The 19,145-nt window shown below is 35.8% G+C and overlaps 1 protein-coding gene across 4 annotated transcripts in view; it reads right to left on the bottom strand.

The window, feature by feature from the left end:
- Positions 1-18,150: 18,150 nt before the first annotated feature.
- kst (spectrin beta chain, non-erythrocytic 5 kst) overlaps positions 18,151-19,145 on the bottom strand; it is a 153,996-nt gene continuing 153,001 nt past the window's right edge. For all 4 annotated transcript variants that reach the window (XM_089245872.1, XM_089245887.1, XM_089245895.1 and 1 more), the window contains one exon: positions 18,151-19,057. In XM_089245872.1, coding sequence (XP_089101998.1) covers positions 18,839-19,057 — 219 coding nt within the window. In that variant the 3' untranslated portion in view covers positions 18,151-18,838. The remainder of the gene's footprint in view (positions 19,058-19,145) is intronic.

Raw genomic sequence — 19,145 nt, 5'->3', positions numbered from 1 at the left:
TGGTTCTTTCTGGACTACCACACCCGGTTTATATAGGGCACTACACACTTGCTGTTCTAGCAAATAAGTAGGCGGCGTCTTGTCCATGCCAGTTCCTGATACGATGGAAATTTTCGATCTACGTAGGAGATATTTGAGCAGTTGGTTCGTTGCGAGGCGTCTATTGGGCATCGAAGTGCCATGGGTGACGCAAGCGTTCAGTTTGCACAGCTTCTTCTGGCCACGATGCGTTTGCGTAAATTATGTGATCACCCCTGTCAAGGTATTCTTGTTGTTGTTGTTGTTGTTAAGAATGTTGTTGCATCAAAATTAATTAAACATCCCACGTCATCCATTATTACACGTACCGATCTGATGACGAAGATCCAAATTTCTGATTGTTGGGCATTTGGAAAGAGAAGGTACGTTTTATGAAAGTTAACGTTGTCCAATCGTTTTTGATTATAGACTTGAAAAACGTCTTATTGTGGAGAAAAATTAACAATAATTCAAAATCTAACATGTTGTCCTCAAAAGCTCTGCGCTGCTTCTTTCTAGTTAGTTGTTGAGCGAAAGAAAAATACAGCCAAACTCTGTTATAATGGCCTCGGTTGTAACGACACCTCGGCTATAACATCAATAACTAGCGGTCTGCACTGATTCCCACGGAGAATAAGGTTAATTAGCTTTGCTTATAACGTCAGGGAAAACCCAACGACCACGGATATAACGACAAATGTTTCGACGTTTTTGCTTGTCCGTTTTATCCGCCTTTCCCAAGAAATTCTCAGAATTGGCGCTCATCACATTGAGGAAATATTTGCCTGTTGTTCTATTGATACTTGACGTTAAAAACAAAAAGATTTATTAAATTTGTGACGTTTTCCAATTTGCTCATTGGCATTACCCATACACGGGACATTACCGTACTTTCCCGTAATTTCGCCATTCCGACTTTGTTGTGCAGTTTCTCCAGTGGAGTTTACTTTAATTCATAATCATTACCAAAATCGAGGATGAAGATAATTTGCATAATTTATAAATTGTGTAGTATTTCTCCCCAAAGATTATTAACCACTTTACGTACAAGGTTATGGCAAGAAATTTGGATTCTCTCCATTTGATGAATCGGTAACCTTATGCTAACCAAACCGCACGTTAGAAAAAGGAAAAGGGGAAAAGAAAAAACATAACAATAATAGGAAAAATTATAATATATATAGATAAGGTAACTTATATATATATATATAAGTCCTATGAGTCCTCTTTTTTTTCATCCTCACCCCACGTGTTCTCTTAGTATAGAACGAAAGAAGGGAAAGAAAGAGCAACTTCTTCGCATAGATAGGGTTACTATAAAATTTCGTGATGGTGGAGAGAGAGGAAAGAAAACACAGAGAACTTGTTTGAATTTATTCTACTGGTGATTATATATTACGCTTGTGATCATAAAGAGTTTGTGATATTTGGTAATTTTCCTGACGATTGGCAACATTTTTGGCGAGAATTAAAGATGTCCTGGTATTAATTATGCCGATTTCCCGTATATTTTTTATCAATAAAATATGGTCAACCCAATCATAATTGAATAGCAATTTCATGTGTAGCATTGCAGTTGATTGTATCTGATCATATCTTTTGTCAAAAAGGTAACGAAAATTCAACCTCAGTTGTTTCAACCTCAACAAAATTTCGCGGAAACTTCGACGTCGCGATATAACAGAGTTTAACGAGTTTGACGTCGATGTAACAGAGTTTTTTAAGACCTCCATTTTTCAAAATATCTCCACCCATAATTTTTAAGTTATTTTCCATGTATTTTCTAAGCTATGTGCTTATAGAATTTTCCTGGTTTCAAGGCAAGAAGTTCATTTATACTGTTTTTGAAAGCACCGCTTTAAATCGGGGGGGCTCTTAACCGGGGTGGGGGAACCATGAACTTAGATGAGAAAGAAAATTAACTTATTGTTTCCACATTATTATACACTGAATATTTTTCTAATAAGTGGTCCGCGTAGCTTTCATTTTATTGGCACAAAAGCACTCATAGAATACAAAATATTGAGAATATCTGCTTTGAATTAAAACATTTTAACAACTCAACGATCAGGGATGAGATATCTCAGCCTAAGGCAAATAAAGGCAATGCATTCCAGCTCTCTGCGAATTGTTGGAAGGGCGAATAAGTGATTTCAAAATTAATGAAAGAATATTCCCAGAGAATTGATGAAAATCAATGAAAAAAATATTTCCAGAATCGACGGAAAAAATATTTCCAGAATCAGTGAAAAAAAAAAATTCCCAGAATTGATGAAAAAAATATTTTTAGAATTAACGAAAAAGAATATTTTCCAGAGGTGATAAGAAACATTCCCAGAAAATTGATGAAAAAATATTCCCAGAATTGTGAAGAAAAATTTCCCAGAATCGGTGGAAAAAATATTTCCAGAATCAACGGAAAAAAAATATTCGCAGAATCAATGAAAAAATATTCCCTGAATCGATGAAAAAGTATTCCCAGAATCAATGAAAAAATATTCCCTGAATCGATGGAGAAAAAAAAAAATATTTCCAGAATCGATGGGGGGAAAAAATATTTACAGAATCGATGAAAGAAATATTTCCGGAATTAACGAAAAAATTATTTCCAGAATTAACGAAAAAATCGATGAAAAAACATTCCCAGAATCGATGGAAAAAAAAAAAAAAAAATTTCCAGAGTCGATGAAAGAAATATTACCAGAATTAACAAAAAGATTATTTCCAGGATCAATGAAAAATTATTTCCAGGATCAATGTGAGAAAAAATATTCCCAGAATCAATGAAAAAATATTCCCAGAATCGATGGTAAAAAAAATATTCCCAGAATCGATGGGAAAAAAAAATTCCCAGAATCGATGGGGAAAAAAAAATTTCCAGAATCAATGAAAAAAATTTTCAGAATCAATGAAAAAAATTTTCAGAATCAATGAAAAAATGTTCCCAGAATCAATGAAAAAATATTCCCAGAATCGATAAGGAAAAAAAAATTTCCAGAGTCAATGGAAAAATATTTCCAGAATTGAAAAAAAAATATTTCCAGAATCAATGAATGTGTGTGTGTGTGTGTGAAAAAATATTCCTAGAATCGATGAAAAAAATACATATATTTCCAAAATTGAATGAAAGAAATAATTTGATAATTTGGAAGAAATTTCAGAATCGGTGAGAGAAACAATCCCAGAAGTGATAAAAATTCGTCAATTAATGAAGAAAAATATTTCCAATAAAAATTCATATTGGATGAAATAAACTTCAGAGAATAAATAAAATTCTTCTTCAATGTGACCGTGTTTGACTCGAACACAGTTGGCTCACCCGCTACTGTACCTTGAATCTAGTACCATCTTAAAACCTGAAGCACCGTAGTAATGAAGTTAGCGCGGGCTGCATAAAAGTTTTTAAGTTAGCCCGCAATATGTCAGGAAGCTCCTGTTCTACATGGACAATAAAAAGAACTGCTGGGGCAGGCCCGTCATTTAGAGGGGGGGGGGCCGCCCCCCTGGCTTTTGAAAATACACTAAAAATGGTATATATATATACAAATATATATACACATTGAGTACGTGTGCTTTCCCCCCCCCCCTGGAAAAAGTTGAAATGACGGCTCTGTGTTCCGGGATAACCAATGATAGTCGAAATATTTTTAAGACTTTTCTTTAGTTATTGGGTGTCTAATAAAGTAATCCTAATAAGTTTGAAAATTCCGGGCTCTGGTCATATAATCCCGACACAAACTACTCTAAACCATGATTCATGCACCTCGTCCATATTCCTCTGCGGAACTTCTAAGGAATCGGTACATGTTGGAATGTGTTTGTTATGTGTATAGTTCTGCCATCTACCACGAATTTTTCTAACGGTGTAATGATTGAACAATTGCATCGTTGTAGGCCTGTCGCTTTCTGTGGTAAGACTTTCCATCGGGGAGATCTGTCCGCATTTACGCCTCGAAGTTGGGAACCACAGAAAACCAACTTCAGCCGACTACCAATGTGGAGACGGTGGGGTTCGAACCCGGATCCTTACGATACGAGTCCCCGCACTATGATCATTCGACCGCCACAGCGGCAAGATCTCGACACTGCCAAAATCCCGACATTTCAGACTAAATTTCATAAAAATGTAATTATGTTACAATATTGATTTATTTTTAAAAATCGGCCAGGTCGGGATCGTGACCTATCAAGGTTTCGGCTGTCGGGCCATGTTTGGGCTTGGGCTGTCAGGATGATGTCCGAGACCTTCTAATTATAGCTTATTTATAATCCGTTTAATACATTTTCTAAGTCATTTGAATTAAATATTTTTCTTCTGTGAAATTTATTTTGAAAAGCCGGGATTTATCTCATCTACTAATACAATCCTACTAGCTGTGATACCCGGCGCTGCACGGGTTTTCTTCAATTAGTGGGAGGATAGAAAATACGACAAACCATTATAAAGGAATAAATTATTATGCATATATACCGGCAGCATTAAAGAAGTGACCAACCATTGTAAAGGCATATGCATGTGGGAAACGCATTGCTAGGGAACCACGGTAAACAAAGTAAACATTCCGAAAGTCATTGTTGAAATTCCATCCGGAAATCATCGTTGCCTGACACGCTTTTGCCCATTTCGGGCATTTCCCCAGCTATGACAAACTTTTAATGTAGCCTATCGTTCAAGTCGGGTCCCGTTTGGTATATATGAAAAATTTGACGACGATCGATGGAAAATTGTAGATTTGTATACAGAACACACACAGAAAATCAGTTTTATACATACAGGGTGATTCGGAAAAGAAGGGAAAACTTTGAGAGGTGGTAGTACACACAAAAACAAACAAAAAATATAAGAAATACAAGATATACGGAAGACTGGATGTTGTGAAGATATTTATTATTTGAGATGTTAATTTTTTAAGGAAGGAAAAAACTCATCTCTGCCTCTACCGGGAGTCGAACCCGGGTCCCTCGATTGCCGGACGAGTGCTCTGACCAAATTAATTAATAATTAACATCTCAAATAATAAATATCTTCACAACATCCAGTCTTCTGTATATCTTGTATTAACAAGTGGAGAGCGACATTCATGTCATATATATAGCCATCTGGTGGCTCGTCGTCCATGAGCTATTAGCTGATCGGTTCCACCGTCCATTGCACGGTTCCGTTTGGCACATATACGCTCTAGCGAAGGAAAATCTCTATCTCCTCTGTAGCTTAGTGGTCAGAGCACTCGTCCGGCAATCGAGGGACCCGGGTTCGACTCCCGGTAGAGGCAGAGATGAGTTTTTTTTCCTTCCTTAAAAAATTAACATCTAAAATAATAAATATCTTCACAACATCCAGTCTTCTGTAATTCTTGTATTAACAAGTGGAGAGCGATATTCATGTCAAATATAAGAAATAAAAAACATATAATAAATAAATATTATTATTGAATAATAATTAAATGAATTGAGTTTTGTGTGAAGGAATTGTGGCCAGATTGCGGGCAGCAATTTCAAGCGCTTCGACACAGATTATAGATGTATTAAAGAAACCATACATAATAACCCGGAATTTTGATCCGATATGGCCCGTTATCTCGTAAGGTTGGTTTTATCTCTCCTAGGGAAAAGCGGTTTCAGCATTTGTGTAATGATTTCAATCGGTTTTACGCTATGCACTTGAGCGTAAAGCACTGCTGTGAAAGTTTATACTGAAAATATTCGGAGTCCTTGGAGTGAATTAGTAAATTTTACATTGATTCCTGGGGGGGGGGGGGGCATTTCGGTTTCTGAACATTTCAGTTTATGAACGGACATCCAGAACGAATTAGTGATTTCGTAAACTGAGGGTCTACTGTTCGTTTAATCAGGTAATTTAAGAGTATTTAAGTTATCCCCCAGTAATTTATGAGTATATAATGTACATATATAATGTACATATTCATCTCACCCTTCATTTCATACGCCCTTCAATCACGTATATACGGGACGGGACGCCTGGCAACCATGGCTCCCATATCACGATGTTTTAACCGTTTTTGCGCCTCTGTGTATTGTGACAATATTTTCGTAATACATTGTTAGTTTTTACACTGCAATGCCCACCAAATGAGACTTTTGAAAATGATCCGGTTATTATTAACGGATATCCCCTTTTTTAGCAATGATTTCCGGGATTTGTTTCGGTTTTGCAGGCACCTCATCTAGTTCGGGGCCATTGATGAGCAATTTTTACCGTCCGGATCGTCTCGTCACCCTAGCTCATTCTTCATCTCTCAAAACTTTCCGTCCGAACAGAAACGCTCGAGTAGTGGCATCAGCCTAGTGCTCGTAGCGGAGCGAAGAGGTACGAGTTACAAGAATTCCGACTAGGAAGAAAAAAATACATGGGGTGGAAGAAGAGTTGTACATATATAGTAATAGAGGAGGAGGAGGATAGAGAAAATGCCCGGAGGGGTTCTGAAATGTAAGGGTGTGATGCTGATCCCTTCGCAGAAGAGGGAAAAAAGGGAGAAACGGACCAATAGGCAGATAGCGAAAATCAGCAAGATCGAGGTGAAAACAAAGAGGTTTGTTCGAAACGAGCCCCTCGTTGGGTGGCCTCTTTCTCTCTCTTTTGTCTCGTTCTTCGAATATGTGCGGTGTAGAACAAAATAATATAATTGTTTTCGTCACTATAATTTCTATTATGCATTCCCGTACCTCTTGGTCGCTGTACTATGTGCACGGACTAAAGAGATTCCACCGCAACTTTTTCTTCCGATATTTTCATGACGGAATTGATAGTGTATTTGCTCATGGAAATCGGGCAGGTGTTTCTTTTTTTTTGCCGTGTATTTCGCACATGTTTTGTATGTTCAGAACCTCAACATATGAAAAACATGTCAATCATTTTGAGGGACATAAACCACGTCATTTCGTGGTGTTTGAACAGAAACCATATCTGAAACGCCATCTACGCATCAGAATACCAATTGACTGCATTTAATTGCATTTTGATTGGATTGGGGATTGCCGTAAAATCAGTTAGACCAGGGGGGGGGGGGGTCTTGCATACATGGCCCAGGGGCCCACACGTAGGATCTGGGAGTTTCTTGTCATGGCCAGAATTAATTTAAAAAAAAATTCAGAATTAATGAAAGAAATAATTAATCAAATTTATTTTTCAGAATTAATAGAGAAATACTTTTAGAATTTGTGAAATAAATTGTTTAACTATACTGATGGGGATTGATAATTTATGAAAGAAATAGCTTCATAATTGATAAAATTTATTTTAAGCATTGATTAAATGAATTGGTTCATAATTGATGAATTCTTTAATCAAATTGATTTTTATGAATTAATGAAAGAAATTACTACGCATTTGATGAAAGAAATTGTTCCATATAAAATTGTTAATGAGAGAAATAATTAATCAAATTTATTTTTAGGAATTAATGAAAGAAAACATTGTAGAAAGAATTGGATTTTTATTTTTTTAAAGAATGAATGAAATCTGGTGGGGGGGGGGGGCAGCACGGTGTGCTCCCGCCAAGTCGAGCGAAACTAGCACTAAAATCCTTTCCTAGAAGCAACTCGAGGTACTTTTCAGACCCCATATTTCCATACGGGAGTTGTTCAGGTATCTGAAACTTGGCATACCTAGAGCTTTCTACAAACTCAATTAAATCTCTGAATTTCACATTTCTATCATCTGTAGTTTATGAGAAATTTGAACCCAAAATATAGTTATTTTGAAACTGATACAGATCATCAAAAATCCCAAGCACTTCTAAGCCCTAGAAACATGAAATTTGATATGAAGGTTTTGTTTGAGATACAAAAAAAGTAAAATTAAAAAATCTGGAAAATTCCTCTCACGATCGGAAATATGGGAAAATTCCGGATATTAGGAACTGTCGCCAAAAAACACTGCCAAATGATTGCAAGATTGCCAACTGTAATTGAAATTGTTCAAAATTTTTTGCCGAAGACAGGAAAAAAGGGTTTTTACATACATCGACATATCGGTAGTGGTGTTGGTTTAGTGACGTGTTAATATATAAATTCAGTTTTTAATTTCGAATACAAAAATTTCATTTACTATAGCACTATTGTCATTGATATATTTTCCTAAAATCCCCCATTTTCGATAGAAAAAAAAACGATATAATTTTTATTCTAATTTTATTCCATGGACAAAGATGAATCCGAAGATCAGAGAGGAAATTTTTTCCCCTGTGAATTTCTCGGATAATATCTCTAAAGAACGGGATCAGAAGGGTAAAAACAATGAATTCGGCCTATAAAATGTTAAAATGTGCGTACAGTGTTTGTTATGCATAACAAAAATATGAGATGAACATCCACACAAATGTTTGTCACAATTACCATAATACAATTTACAGTCGAATCCCGTTTTAACGAATACCGATATAGCGAAAATCTCGTTTTACCGAACACGTTTCTAATCCCCCAAATAAGTTCACGTAGGAACAATGCAAAAAAACTGGAATTCCTTTATAACGATTAATTATCAATAACGAAATTAAAATATCTGGATTTTTACGGCGAGCCTGAAAAATTGGCGAAGTTCAAAATTGAATTGCCGTCAAAATTTTTAATTTCCAATTCCACAAGCCTCCCTCTAGCTACAAATCGATTAAATTTGCCAACTTCTCTATTCCACCAGTTTTCGAAAAAGCCTAGAATAAACCAAATTGGTCATCTAGTTCAGGAGAAATTTAGTCGTTTGTTTGTAATACATCACTGAAATCTGCGTTCGTCGAAGTAATTTTAGTAGATTTTGGCGACAATTCTATTTTTCACTTCACTGATCTCTCAGCGATTGTAGCTCGCCATTAAATACGGATATCCTGTAGATAGAGGTAGTGTCACCTTATATCAGAGGTTCTCAACCGGTGCTCCGTGGAGCCCCAGGGGCTCCGCTTCCACTCATGGTAAGTAAAAAAACCCAGTAAATTTGAAAAAAATAGTTATAAGTATTTTAAATAACAGATAAATCACTAACTTTGATAAATATAATAACTTTGACTCTTTGTTAAAAATAATGATCACGAAATGATTTTAACAAATACGCTACACTCAGATATAAAAATAGTTTTGTGCACTGTGTACGAAAAGAGAAATAAATTGTAAAATGATGAACGGATGTATATGGTTGTTATTGTGCATATAAGTATAGATAGATACATGTATATGTATGGTGTTACATGGAATGTACCCACTGATATTCATAATACGTAATTTAATAATATAATCGTGATTATGACTCTGAGAGAGAGAAATGAAAGAAAATAAGAAATCTAACATCTTAACGTATACCGTAATCGTAAATATATAAATAGAAATACAATATAACACATGTCTAATCTTTATAAAAGCTGTTGTCTGAAACATATGTGATTATAACCCCCTTTAGACCTGCTGGAAGGACTTTCAAGTCCCTTGGGGTCACAAAGTGTTTGCATTCATGTGTTTTTATGTTTGTACCTATGTGTATGTTTGTATTTGTATATATGCCTGTGTTTTTGTGAATTGTTTATTAAAAAAATAAAAAAATAGGCCTACGGGGCCCCGCCATAGGAATTATAGACCAGAAATGGCCCCGCGAGTCAAAAAAAAGTTGAGAACCGCTGCCTTTTTTTTATGTGATTTTTTGTGCGAAATCAAATTGCGATTCCGAATTTTCGTTGAATACCTATTTCCACAAACGCTGATTTCAGTGATGTGTATATATATACAACTTTTTATATTGCAAAGAAAAGACTAAATTTCTCCTGAACCAGAAAACCGATATGTTTTTTGTTATGACAAGTTTTTGGCAAATTTGACCGATTGTAGCCATGGTGCCCCCTCCTCTTCGTCCCTTTTACTTTTTAACCTTAACGCATGGCGCCTCATGACAATTAGTTCAGTCTGTTTTATAATTTCCGAGTGTAAGTAGGCTATGCAAATTGGCAAGAAGGTATTTTTAGGTCGGGTAGGGGTTTAGAAGTATGAATTTTTGCCCTAAGCCTACGATGCCACGGTTCGGGAGCCTCAAGTACCGGAAAGCCATAATAACAATATGATCTGGTTAAAATGTTGGAGAGACTGAGTAGGCCTATGCAAACTACGCAAAATGGAAAGCAGATATTTATAGCTGCGATGGGGGTCTCTTTCGCTCTCTATCTCAGATAAATTTGTTACACCTGGGGGGGGGGGGGCTGTGAAGCTGCTGACACGGCTCTGGGCTTACTTTATGGAAATGGAGTGAAATCTCTATCCAAAAACTGAGCCTTAAGGTGAGTTCTTGTTTGCAATTAACCCAGGTTCTCTGTATTTGTTAAACTCTCAGGGCCGTAACTGGAAACGAAAATTTACTTTGTCGCTTAGGAAGGGGGGGGGGGGTTCTGTATCAATTTTGACACCCTCACTCAGTAATTTTTAATGGAAAAGAGTAAACTCGTCGTCCTTCCTGGTTTAGCTCCGAGGAATAGACAGGACCGTCTTAAGAGCATCATGGGTTCCCAAGCCAAGTAATTTTTCTGAGGCCCTACTTGGAAAATTCTCGAAAAATTCAACTACTTCTCTTTTTTATGAGGTCCTGAGCCGTGCCCGGTTGGGCCTATGCATCAAGACGGCATTGTGAACAGACCCCGGCCCCCAAGCCCTTCTTTCGAATAAAAACCTTCAATTGTGCATTTACGTGCTCCTAAAATTTTAGGATTTTCTGTACTGGATGCTTGATTGCTGGGGGAAAAAAATTGTACATTTAACAACAATGTAGGGTTGTACATTTAAAGTGTGATGTAGGATTATACATTTAAAGTGTGATGTAGGATTATACATTTAAAGTGTGTTGTAGGATTATACATTTAAAGTGTGATGTAGGATTATACATTTAAAAACAATGATTGGAACATTTTTGTGGTGTCCCCTATTATCCTGATGCAACTAAGCTCGTGCTTATTTTGCTTAATGGTTAATCCGGCCCTGATTCTAACTAGAAGGGCGTTTGTAGAATTGGCGATTAAATATTTTGGCGGCGATTCGATTTTGAACTTTGCCAATCTTTCAGCGCTCGTTAAAACCAGATATTTCTATGAAATTGGTGTCACCTAGTGGCATTTTTTCTGCTCTATCCAAATGTGTGCTTAGTTTGCGTATAGGTCTTTCAGAAACTTTACAAATCCGGGTTTTTTCAGACTTGATACTTTTTTTCCCCCCATAATCGATTATCCACCATAACTCGAAAACAGTTTGAGATAAGCAAGGGTTGGTGGGGTGTTTCATGATACACTCGGGCTCGTCTATCAGCCCCTTTCGTTTGGCGGAATAGGTCGGATTCACCCTTAATAGTCTTTCATGTCAATCATTTTTTATCAGTTCATCCGTTATCCATTCATTTTTCTTTCCATTTTTTTTAAATATTTAATATTTTTTATCCAAAAACAACGATGATAGTAGATAATATCAATAAATATTTAGTATAACGTTTTCAATTTTTTCTCTGAAAAATATTTCCATTCATTCGATAACTTTTTATGCAGGTCTCAAACTCTCTTTACATAATCAATTCCATTTAGGTTGTCCTGTTCAAAAATTTTCGGTCATATTTTTTTTTCGGCATTATAATCACTTATAACTAAAAGCCAGTGTAATATTTTCCGGTCCGATAATTCTGTGATAATTTCCTCAAATAATTCTGAAATGGCTTCTTCCAAAAAATTCTGAAATAATTTCCTTCAATAATTTGAAATATAATTTCCTTCAATAATTTGAAATATAATTTCCTTCAATAATTTGAAATATAATTTCCTTCAATAATTTGAAATATAATTTCCTTCAATAATTTGAAATATAATTTCCTTCAATAATTTGAAATATAATTTCCTTCAATAATTTGAAATATAATTTCCTTCAATAATTTGAAATATAATTTCCTTCAATAATTTGAAATATAATTTCCTTCAATAATTTGAAATATAATTTCCTTCAATAATTTGAAATATAATTTCCTTCAATAATTTGAAATATAATTTCCTTCAATAATTTGAAATATAATTTCCTTCAATAATTTGAAATATAATTTCCTTCAATAATTGAATTAATTTCCTTCAATAATTGAATTAATTTCCTTCAATAATTGAATTAATTTCCTTCAATAATTTTCTTCAATAATTGAAATAATTTCCTTCAATAATTTGAAATATAATTTCCTTCAATAATTTGAAATATAATTTCCTTCAATAATTCTGAAATAATTTCCTTCAATAGTTCTGAAATAATTTCCTTCAATAATTCTGAAATAATTTCCTTCAAAAATTCATTCATTTCTGATATATTAGTTCATTTCTCTCGTTAATTCTGAAATAATTTCTCTCTCGTTAATTCTGAAATAATTTCTTCCGGTAAATTTTAAACAATACGCTTCAATGAATTGAAATAATTTCATTCAATAATTCTGAGTTTTCAATAATTTCCAAATGATTTCTTTCATTAATTCTAAATTTTCAATAATTCTGAAATATTTTCTTTCGTTAGCTTTTAATTTGCAATAAATCGGAAAGAATTTCTTCCGCTGATTTTGAATGCGTCTAAAATTATTGCTTTCGTTAATTCTGAATTCTCTTAACTTTCGAAAATATTTCTTTCATTATTCTGTGAGAAATAATTCTTCCCTTCATTATTTAAATTTTCATGAAACTAATTTTGAAATAATTTCTCGTATTCAGTGCCATTTTGAAATAATTTCATTCATTGATTTTGAAATAATTTTTTTGGTTTATTCTGAATTTTCAATAATTATGCTTTTTCGAAAGTTAATTCTAAATTTTCATTTACTCTGGTAAATTTTATTCAGTATGTAGCGCGTTGTCTCAAGGCATTTCCCATCTGGGCACGGGGTTGGGTGCCCTATCCCTTTGGCCCGAAGCCCATGGTCCTATTAAGACCACCATGTGGCCATATTTTTATTTAGATATTCTTAAGCACATTTCTGTACATTGTATTTTTTTAATGTTAATCTTTTTTGAGAGCTCAGTGAAGCCCCGAGAAATGTTCGGGCTCGTTAATACGTATTTTTCCATTTTCCATCTGTTTGTGGCTGACTGCATAATATGCGTCACCGATATACGAGGGAAACAAAATTGTCTTTCGGTACCAGGATGTGTCAGGACCGAAGCAAACAAATATGATCGGAAGATGCATCTGATCAAACTTATCACATGTCAGTTTTTTGATGGGATTTGCTGCGAACGACGCAACAACAATCGCGTGACGACCCCCCCCCCCCCCGAATACAATTTACAGGTACAACGCAATTCTTCTTCCTCTGGTGCAATCTTTGTACGCTGAATAACACACGTGGACAAAAAGATCGTGACACCATTTACAAAATTAATACAAAATCCACAAATTAAGCTTTGGGGCGGTGCTCACAGTAAACTACTTGGCCCCATCGAGCTTATGAAGGAGCCGTCACGACGGCAGCAACAACATCCAATACCAGAATATATCACGTAATGTGTTCGTGCCAGGTAATTTCCATCTTTCAAATTCACAGTTCAATCTCCAAAGGTTGCAATTAATTGCTTTCTGCAGATTTAAAAAAACGATAGAGAACTGCTATACAGATAAAAAAGATTAAATTATCTCTTTCATTAAATGCTGGAATTATTTCTTTCATAAATTGCAATATAATTCCTTTCATTAATTCTGCAATTATATCTCATTAATTCTGGAATAGGTTCTTTTATTAATGCTGGAATTATTTCTTTCATTAATTCCGGAATAGTAATTGCAAATCTTAGAAAAAAATAAGCAGTCCTTTCCTTCCTCATTTCTCTTTAAACTCATATGGATACCGTAAGCAAATAACGCGGATTCCACTGCCATTAAACACATCACACAATGTTCTTCGATAAATTAGGCAGTGTTAATGTGCTGAGGAGGTGCTACCACTTATGTTCCGAATCGGAAGTGAGAAACTCACGGTGGATGAATGTAAACAATTGATTTTTTTTTTAAATTTTATGGGCATGATTCGTGCTGGCTTCTTGTTATACTCAGAGAGAAATTGTTGCGAAATAGGAGAAAATTTCGGAAGAATCAACACGATGTATGGCGATTTAGCACTCGTTATGTGGCGAAATTGCCAAATTAGCATTCGTAATTTGAAGACTAGCTCTTTTACTTGCGGAATGAAAAAATCTTTTCACGAAAAATTTGGATTTGACGTAATGAAGATCGATTATAGTAATTTTCTGCTGCTTGCAGAGGCGACTTTTTCCCCCTTTTCGAAAACGGAAACCGATTCGCATTTGCGCTCTGAAGTTGAAAGACCATTATAAACTATCTTCAGCTGCACGATCACGGATATTATCCGGATTTTGCGATGCAAAGCCCGACGAGAGGCCGATAATTTAGATAAAGGGGCCGTGGTTATCCCAATCCAATTTTTTCGGGGACAAAGTCGATGGCGGGAAAATCTGAAAATCGATTCAAGGGAAATTTTTAAATCCGCGTAACCGTTTTTTTATATCCGTAAATTTTTCTAGACTTCCGGCAACTTTTTCAAGGAGAGACTGAATGGATTATCAGTTCGACATGTGTGTGGTACTTAAAAAAAAACTGTTTTGGGGTAAAAAGGAAGGAGATAAATAAATATTAAATATTTTTGGATTGAAAAATTTTCGTTTTCGAAAGGGGAAAATATCTCTGTAGTACTTGCAAAGCGTGAGAGCACACATGGTTAGCTCGCGATCTATTTTTCTTCAATACGGTACTATACTTTGCAGTAGTCAAATTATTTTTCAACAGAGATCTCTACTTTTCAAGGTCACCAGATAGCGCGACCATGGAAGGAGGGGAAGTAAGGAGGAATAAAACGCTCTCTCTAGGAAAGAATCGTTTCTCGGCACACGGAAACAGATTTTTTTGGCGTCCTTTTCCGAAATTCCAAGCACACCGAGACAAAATTGCCTATTTGGTACAGTAAAATTCGAAAATACACTATTGGAACAAGATAGCTAATTTTGGCGCAGTGCGCTGCAATTAGCGCAGAGTTCCCACCAATGTACCCCGACTATTTATTATCCAAATTCAAAAATTTCTCGAACTTTCCATGACCAAAAATAAAAAATTTCAGCGACTTCCCAGATCAACATTAAATTTTTATTCTTTCCTGCTCGAGACTAAAAATTTTCCTTTAGATTCCCTGGCCAAAATGAAAAATTACCTTGACTAGAAATACGTATTTTCCCCGACTTTTTCTGAGCTAAAAATTATTTTTCTTTCCCAAAGCTAAAAATTTCCGACAAAAATTAGACAAATTCCTTGCCCAAAACTAAAAACTTTCCTGAGGGATCGTGTTTGCAGAAAAGAAATAGTAACGAAAATTCAGGGATAGGAAGAAAAAAAAAGTTCAATTTGATCGGGATTGTCCAGATATCCACGCTGTGACCACTCTTTATGGAAGTGGAACACTGAATTCCCCAAACAATGACAATCTTAACAAAACTCAATAAAAAAACAATCACACGACAATGTGCCGGGAACAAAAGCTCTTTGAATAAGGCTAAAAAAACTGAATATTTTCTCAACCAAAACTCCTGAAGAAAAGTATAAAATTCAAAATCTTAATTTTAAATTATATTTTTTCAAATTTTAGTTTTTCCCCTACATAGTTTCTCCCTGACTTTTGCTACATGTTTCGAACTTTTCTTGACTTTCGAGGTTGCTAGGAACTCGAATTCCAGTACAGTATACATGCCTCTCTATAGTAAATTTACAGTGCAAAAACGTTTGAAAATGAGATTCATCCTTGCCCTTTGGGTTGTAGCTCAGTCAGGGGCGTATGAAGGTGCTGTTAAACTTTTAAAAAATGAGAGCATCGACACGTCAACTAAAATTTTTGAAAACTGAAACCATCATAATACATGGTTCAAAGCAAAAATGTGCTCAATCATATATTTCTCTGATTTTCCCAGACCAAAACTAAAAAAAATTCCTTGCCCAAAAACTAAAAAAAAAAACTCGAAAATTTCCCAAATTTTCCTGACACACACACACACAAAGAAAAAAAAAATCCCTCAACTTCACAGACGAGGAAAAAAAAATTTCTGACTTCTCAAACAAAAACCAAAAATTTCCTACGTTTCTTTTGGCCAAAAACTAAAAACATTCTTCCGACCAAAAATAAAAAATTTCCCTGAAGAAGTCACACAAGTAAATTATCACTAAATGTGGCAGGGCTGTCATTTGAACTTTTTTCTAGCGTTGGGGCAGCACCTCCTAGAGATAGAAAGCCTCCGCACTCAGTTTGTGACGTCAGTAAGTAGTTCATTTTCCCTCAGGATATTCAGGGATAAAAATTGCCTACTTGCGCCAGTATCATCTTTGTAAGGAAAAGAAATGATCGGGCTCAGAATTGGCGATTTCTATGACCCAAATCCAATCACTATGCGGTATTTGTGAACCAATCGGGAAGATTCTACGCCAAAATAAGAAGAAACGAAATAGGATGTCGTGTTTCAAAAATGTGGTAAACTTGCTAGGTAGTCTGAATGACGTTTATGGCAAACAGTGCAGAGGTCTTCTATCTCTAGGAGGTGCTGGTTGGGGCCAAAGAACATGTATCAATGTATGTATATCGTGGTTGCCAACTTTGGTGGAGGTTTTCGCGCGGATCCACATTTCATATAAAAATAAATGTAAAAGGGATCTTTTAAAACATTTTAGTAATTTTCATTAGTAAAAGGGAAATGAAATTTTAGGTATTTTTCTCGTTGTAAAAACCAAAGCGCTTGAAGAGGCAATCTCTGCAAGCGCTTTGGTAAAAACCATGACACCGTGACATGACATTTTACGTCCTTTATACCTACAAGGGCTTTAGTACCGCTTTAAAACCATGACACCGTGTTAATCATGACCAACCAGTAAAGTCCTTGGGTTAAAAAAATTACCTCTCAAAAATAAAATCACCTCTCAAACCAAAAAGTCTCCGTCGGACCCGAAGCCGGACATATGGATAAAGCAGATACACGCAATCATGCCAATTTTGAATTTCGAAAAAGGCCGGATTGACGAATTTTTTTTCTCCCCAAAAATGAAATATTTTTTTGTTTGCGATTTGACGAAATGGCGACAATTTACACAACGCTTATGAAGCAGGTGGTTTTTTTCGGGTGAAAATTCTTGGGGAATAATTTTTTTCCCCTGAATGTAGAGATTTTTCACAATCACGAGCAAAATTCGGGAGCCTCCCGAACAGAGCTGCATTAATCTTTCAAGCGGCTTTGCTCCCGAAAAATACGAAACACTGGGCAGCTATGGTATACTGGGTGTTTTGTTAATGGACCGACAAACTCAGAGGGTTGTTAGACGTCAAGAGGAACAAAAATTGCAATGGAGCATGGTGTCGCAAACCATGTTGAAATGAGAGGGTGAAAATCACGAAAAACGCATGCAGGTTTCGACCTCACGCTGAAACGACAAATACAATAATAAAACCGGGTTTTCCTAGGAGTAGCATTTCTGCGCCGTGTGCAGCGTGAAAACGTCGATTGGTTAAAAACCGGAAATTCTGGTTTTTTTTTTACCAATCAGCGTTTTCACGATGCACGCACTGTAGAAATCTGCTCCAAGGAAAAAACCTGTCTTTAGTATAAAAGATTTATTTGATTAATTATTACAAGAGTTGTTCGAAGTGGCGGCCGCTGACGTCGTCCGCACAGCGTGATCCTACACCAGCGCATGCGTTTCGCGACGCTGGTTACGTCAGATAAGGTGAGCGAACCCACGAATGCATTCAGCGATCACCTGACATCCATCTTTCGTCTCCTCTGGACTCAGAGTTTGCATGCGTTTTTCGCGAATTTCACCCTCTCAACGTGGTTTGCGACACCATGCTCCATTGCAATTTTGGTTCCTCTTGATGCCTACTAACAACCCTCTGAGTTTGTCGGTCCATTAACAGATCACCCTCTATATATACCATTTGTAGTGTATTTTTTAGAGCCAGGCGAGGGGGCTGTTGACCCACTCCAAATGACGGGCCTGCTAAATGGCAAAACGGATCTCACAAGTTTGAGAGCGACAACTTCGGATCCTTATTTGCATAGAAAGTAAATGCACAAATGAAATAAAACAAGGACCAAAAAATATAATAAATGGAAATAAGATATTTATTTATTCAATTTAATTTATAAAACAATTTTTTTCTTCGAAGTAGGAAAACACTTTATCCTGGGCTTGTTCCTCGCTCTTAAACGAGTCAACAAAATAGAGAGAAAAAATCTGGACGGTTGCGGTGATTGACCGCAATACGATTTTTTTTTTAAACAGGCAGATATATATACTATATATATACAGACACTTCAACAAAATAATTTGTTTACAAAAATACATTTTATACACAACTTTTCACGAAAAATATAACGAAAAACCTCCAGAGTATAAATCTTTTAAAGGGAGGGGGAGGGAATAAACGAATGCTAGACCGTTTGGACTACACGTGGATAAATTTATGGGAAAAATATAAGCATAATAAAGCCACTAGTAAAACGAAAAAATAAAATTTTTCTTTTTTTCACAGACATCAAAACATTATATTGTAATGTTTACAACATTAGTAACAAATGTTAAGAATTTACCTGGCTCGTTTGTTTTGATATCTAGATTCTAAGGAAAAAATACCTACTCGTTTCAAAACACATGATAGACGTTTCATTTCTCTCTGCACTGGATATAACTATTTTTAAAAGAGTACTGAGAGATAATCTGGCATATAAAAACCACATACAGTATAAACACACCATTGCATCAATCCTATTCCTCTAACGCAAGCTCTCTACCTCTTTTTAAGAAAACCAAAGACACCTTTCCTTTTTTCTCTGCCTCTACGATCAATCATCTCGCCCTCGGATGAACCATCAGATGAAGTTGTTCGCGATCTGGTGTCGAGGGTGGCGAAAGCACGGTTGTGTGCAGCCTGAGGATGTTGTATCTTGTGTGGCAGAGACATATGTCGGGACGCCTGGGCAGAGTTGTCGCTAGGAACATAACTTTGCTGTGGGGGAACGAGACAAAAAATTATCACTTTCTCACAGGAGTATTTGTTCTTATGTGTGTGTGTGTGAACTGAATTAATTCTACAA

This window comes from Pholcus phalangioides, unplaced genomic scaffold (assembly GCF_987345545.1).
Source record: "Pholcus phalangioides strain wild (caught in Gottingen) unplaced genomic scaffold, Ppha-v1.0 ptg000003l_1, whole genome shotgun sequence".
Taxonomy (NCBI): Eukaryota; Metazoa; Arthropoda; class Arachnida; order Araneae; family Pholcidae; genus Pholcus; species Pholcus phalangioides.
This window is presented reverse-complemented; position numbering and strand designations above follow the sequence as displayed.